Source organism: Oryzias melastigma, linkage group LG9, assembly GCF_002922805.2.
Source record: "Oryzias melastigma strain HK-1 linkage group LG9, ASM292280v2, whole genome shotgun sequence".
Taxonomy (NCBI): domain Eukaryota; kingdom Metazoa; phylum Chordata; class Actinopteri; order Beloniformes; family Adrianichthyidae; genus Oryzias; species Oryzias melastigma.
Window position 1 is genome coordinate 13,831,491 of NC_050520.1, and position 5,742 is coordinate 13,837,232.

The 5,742-nt window shown below is 38.7% G+C and overlaps 1 protein-coding gene across 5 annotated transcripts in view; it reads left to right on the plus strand.

The window, feature by feature from the left end:
• enox1 (ecto-NOX disulfide-thiol exchanger 1) overlaps positions 1-5,742 on the plus strand; it is a 112,873-nt gene that overhangs the window by 86,391 nt on the left and 20,740 nt on the right. For all 5 annotated transcript variants that reach the window (XM_024260168.2, XM_024260172.2, XM_024260170.2 and 2 more), the window contains one exon: positions 73-285. In XM_024260168.2, coding sequence (XP_024115936.1) covers positions 73-285 — 213 coding nt within the window. The remainder of the gene's footprint in view (positions 1-72; positions 286-5,742) is intronic.

Consider the following 5,742-nt stretch of genomic DNA (forward strand, 5'->3'; position numbering starts at 1 on the left):
GTTTTTTCCCTACAACTGAAACAACTGGTACTGAAAACTGACGTCTTGACACAAATTCACCTGTTTCCACAGATGACAATAAGTTCAATGAGGCCACAGCAGTGCTGTTCACTTGGATTGACCGGGGCGAAGTCAACCGCAGGACCGCCAATCACTTCTACTCCATGATCCAGTCCGCCAACAGCCACGTTCGGCGGCTGATGAGCGAGAAGGCTCAGCATGAGGAGGAGATGGAAATCGCCAAGGAGGCCTTCAAGAACGCCCTGATGGCCATTCTAACTCAATGTAAGAATCTTTCTTTAAACTCTACGATCACTCGTAGAGCTTTCAGACTGGATCTTCAGCATAATAACTGCAGACGATGCAGTTGTTCAGGTAAGAACAATGGCTTCCTGTTCACAGAGCTAGCATGTGAACAGGAAGTTTCATTGGTTTCATTATGTCGGACAGGAAAGCAAGTCTGGAGTCAGTTTGGGAGGCTGCAAGAGAAACAACTGTTCTGCAAATAGTTGGAGATAAAGGAGGATGTTGTGGTTTCATTTATTTTGTAACTTCAGTTGCATGAAACTGTGAGAATCATTTCTTCACAGCAGTTGGACTAGACCAGAGGTCTGCAACCTGCAGCTCCAGATCCACATGTGTCTCTTTTATCTCTCCATGGAGGCTCCAAATATAAAATAAGTCATGGAGACTGCTGACCCAGACATGTCGACCGTCAGAGTCAGCAGCTCCTGATAATGTCTGCTTAAACAAAACTACCTAAAGAAAACAAATAAACATAGCCTGAAAACTAAGACTACCAACAAAACCCAGCAGTGTAAGACTGCTGAGGACAAAGAGGGGAAAAAGAACAAAATAAAATTAAAGAAAAGAAAAAAATAGCATTTTCTTAAGTAAGAATGACTTAATTAGCATTTATTTAATATAGATTAGTTTAATGTTTAAATTGGAGGTTCACATAGATGATAAACTATGTAGGTTTTTACATCCTGTTGACCTGAAGACGTCTTGTTTGTTCAACTCTACCTCCAGAATGAACAGATTTTATATACAAAGCAAAACTTTGGTAAAAAGTTTGATCTTTTATGAGTTAAAAGCACATATTATCTTATGCTGAACAACATTAGTTACTAGCTGTCCAGAGCTGCACTGAGATGATCCTGTTTTGGACAGATCGTCTTTCATTTTGAAAAGAAATTATTTGTGCTTCTGTCAAACTTAAAAAACATGACATGATTCATATTTATTATTATAAAAAAGAAGGTCATGAATTAGGAAGACCATGCGGCTCCTTTTAGGTTTTGATCTGTAGAAAATGAGCCCAGATGGCTCTTTTACTGTTAAAGGTTGTCGACCTCTGGACTAGAACAAACCAAAGTAACAGAGACACGTGCTATAAACAGCCCTAAAGGTAAGAGCATGCTGATATTTAAATGTTTCCCTTTGCCTTTCCATTTCTAATGTAATTGCCTCTTCAATTACAATAAAGTCTTTGAATCTTAAATCTAGGGGTTCCTACAACAAACCATTGGTCTTCATATACTTTTTTTTCTGCCTCCTCTTCCACATCAACCAGAATCTTGTCCATGAAACTCATCTTTCCTGGTTATCTCCAACCTCAGCATCCTTTCACCATCATCCTCGCTGTTCTTCCTCTCAATGTGTCCAAACCATCTCCACCTGCTTCCCTGCATTTATCTTCCATGATCTGTTCCTCTGATGGATTCCTTCCTGATCTATCCTGGTCACTCCCAAAGCAAAAACTTTGACGTTTAATTCTTCCTTAGCAACAGCTCAAATCTCCGTCATCAGAAAAAGTCGTTTAAAGCAGCTGCTCCTTGTTAAACAAAGCCAGCCAGTTCATGATTTATGGTTGGAACTGATGAAGTATTGTCAGAATCATTATTGTGTTTGAGGCACATCAGCCATGCTGCATCAAATATCTCAGTCAGCCTAAAATCTGTCTTAAGCTGACCAAAGAAAAGGAGATTTCAGTGTCCTTGTTCAGATTTCTGCCTCCAGAAATATGATTGATAGATGAATATTTCTTAATGTAAAGAAAGTATTTTCTGTTTGACTTTTAATCCCTGTTAATTAGTAAAGTCAGAATGTCAGAATGTAGTAAAGTTGAACAAAGTTGTGAGCGTTCAGCACCAAAAAATGTACTTTTTCATTATTTGAGTCAGTAAGACCAAAACTTTATCTTTGGTGAAAAATAGTTCCTTGTTTCAGATGCTGAGCTCATTCGAGAGATCAGGAATACACTTTCCATCAAACTCATTTTCACAGGTGACCTTTGACCCTATATACCCTTTATATATAAAACTGATATGAAATTGTCACGTCATCTTGAGGGGCGGGGCACCTGTCAAAATGAGTTTGATAGTTGGTGTAGAGTCAAAGGGCACCTGTCAAAATGAGTTTGATGGATGGTGTATTCCTGATCTCTCTCATTTGATTTAATCTTGTTTTAATACTAGAATCTAATGAAGGACAGAGGCTGCACGATTCATCAAAAGTTTAATAAAATATTATCTTTTTTGTCTCTATTTTTAGTTAGTTTAAAGCTACTTATTATGCTTTACATCCACTTTGCGATTGACCCGATTAGTCGACTAATAAGAAAAAAAAATCGGTGATTAGTCGACTATTAAGATGATTGATTGTAGCAGGCCTACTGTTAGATAGCTCAGCCTCCTTTATTTCTGCTTCAGTAGAGGTCTTAAATTCTGCATGAGCAGCAAATCAAACTCTACAATGTGTTTATGTTTCTAAGGTTGCAACCATTCATTGTGAAGGATTTGTTACTTGATTCTTTTTAACTTTAAAATGAAAAGGAGGTTAACTTTTTGAATAAAGTCTACATAAAACTGACCTTTCAGTCTCCATCTTGACTCCAGCACACAGTGAGAATGTGAAACAGTGAAAAGAGTCGCTCTGCACCTCAGGGTGCAGTAGCAGATCACAGAGGTGCCGACCATAAGGCCATTTTCCCCCACATTCTCTTCAAAGTCTGCCTCAATGCAAGTCATTTGTTCTGGCAGTGTCTGGCTCAGTCTCCATGACAACGCTCACTCATCCATTGCAGCATCAGCTCTGTTATCTCCAGCTCTCTGTGTGATGGAGATTAGGTTGGCTGCAGAGAAGTTGTAGAGTCGGTGACAGCCATCTGACCTTTCCGCAGCCGAGCCGCAGACAAGCACAGCTGCTGTTACTGCATCTTATTTAATGCTGGTCTGGTTTAACAGTAACAGAAATGACTAAAATCTCTGTCTGCGTTCTAATCAAGTTTACTTATTAGACATGAATAAAAAGAATATCATCTCAGGTAATGTTTGACTGGAGTTTGATGATACATTAAAGTAATACAGCTATGTGTTCTATGGGCAGATTTGTTTGTCTTTTAGAATTGTTCATTTCTTTTTGTACAATCATGGCAGTCAGAAATGACTGATTGTCTCTGCACATGTGATAAATTGTTAGATGGTCACAAACTTTCAGATTCCTGAGATTCTCTGGTTTTGTTAGTGACTTCATGACAAATCAGAAGCGCAGTTTGTGATCATTTAGTCTGACTTTAGTGGAGTGACCCCAAAGTTTAAAAATCAATAACTAACTGAGTTCATCAGAGCTTTATCATTACTGAGACCAGTCTGAATAAAAAACACATTTTAAAGAGGAGCTTTAATCGGGTCTGGGTCTTTCAGTTTTTCTTGGATCCAAGAACAAATCCAGCAGTTGGAGTTGGGTTGTTTACATAGTTCAGATTTGTCTCTTTATGTTCGACTTTGGTTGTTAAATTTAGAATGTAGGTTATTGTTTAGTTGTCTGGTTTTCTTTTAAGCTTTTTTATTATTATTTCAATGGGTGCAGCGCTTCATTGTTACTTTCGTGGTTCAGCATTCCTACATTTTAGTCCTTCAAAACATTGTTTTGGGGGGTTGGAGTCTGTATACTGGGGGAGGTCATGAAGACAAATGATTTTACTTTAAAAGCCATAGAAATGATTTAAAAAGAAAGGCTTGTAAAATATCAGCAAGCTCTGAAGATCAGTAATGCATGTAATGTTAAATTAAAGGTGGTTTCACTGCAAAAAGCCAAATCTTGGATGACATTTAGATTAGCTTTAGTAAAAGAAGAATATTTTAATGCAGACATGAAAACCTGATTATTCAGTGTACGTGGCATCAGTTTACTATGAAGAGAACTTCTTTTGCAGGGCAGAAAGAGGAAGGTAAGTACAGCACTGTTTTGTCTGAAGATCCATTTGTTCAGTTGATTTTTGGCTCAGCTGATGTTTTCTATGAACAGATAACATGTATATTATAGCTGGAATAGCTGAGTAGAAGACACACACCAGACACGTTTTCAAAGGCAGCATTTTTAGACGGAATGGAATGAGATTCCTGCTGGATCACAGCTAGAGTTTTTCAGACATCCATTTATAAAAGCAACATTATGTGAGAATCACTCTCATTTGGTCCTATGGTTGCCATAGTGACTAGGAGGAGCTAAAGTCTCATCCTCACATATCAGTTTAAAAAACATGTGAAGAACTCATTTCATTCTGGATAAAAATGTCGCCTTTGTCGGTTGTGAAGGAACTGCAGCAAATGTAAGTATGAAGCTCTGGCCGGGAGAGAGACCTGCTCATGACAGGACACAGTTCACAGAAAACATTCTGGTTTCCTCATGGAACCATACGGATTTTTAACAGCTGATCCCTTTTGAACTTTCTTCCTTAAGATTAAAAGATGCGAAGGAGTCAGAACTCATTCTAGTCCCAATCGTTTACCGTGTTCAGCTTTCCTTTTTATTGTTTTACAACAATTTAATAACTCTGGATCAAGTGATTTTAGCTTCTGAATGACTGAACACTCCTGACCTGATCTAAAAAAGACATGGGATGACTGAGGAAGGCAGTGAATCACAAAGGTAATGTCCAAAATGCCTCTCCAACCCCTAACTACTAAAAAACTCTAAAGTGCAGGACTATCTACTGCCCTGGATTTTAAGGACAATTCGGACACGATGTTCACTACTTTTCTTTAGTTTTTCCACACGCCGGATATGACGTCACCGATTTCACAAGGTCACATGTTTGGATCAGTGGTCCCCAACCGTTTTTAGGCCCTGGACCGGTTTAAATTAGACTATATTTCTAAGTAACGGTCTGAGTGAAGCCAAAGTTAGCATTTTTAAGCTTCTAGATAATGGAAATTATTTTCGAAATAAAATGCGCTACAATAAATTTAGTTTAAAGCAGTCTAAAAAATATCAGTAGATAGTTTTTAATGAAGATGATGACAATTCAAGGAAACAAAGTTGTTGCTTTGTAGAGGCTGTTTGTGGTGAAGAGGCTGAGATGTTAGCATTGATTTGCAAACGGTTTTATTGAAGAGCAAGACAGTGTCAAAAAGGCAGGCAGTGGTCAAAAGTGCAGAGGCGAATAAATGAGAGTGGGTCAAAAACAAAGAATCAAACTAGGAGAACTGCTCAGACTGACAGATAAAGACCATCAAGACTTCACACTGGAGTTGAGGCTAGAGTGGGTATAAATGCTGGTGGTTCTGATGAAGATAATCAGCTCTGCATTGAGAAGACTGAAGTGGTGGCTGATGGGAGTTGTAGTGAGGATGGTGCTGTAGATCTTCGGTACTCAGGAGAGGGGTCCCTCTGGTGGTGGGAGGAGGGCATGGCTGAGTGAGTCCTGACAGTGTTTCTGATTGGAAAATATTCAAA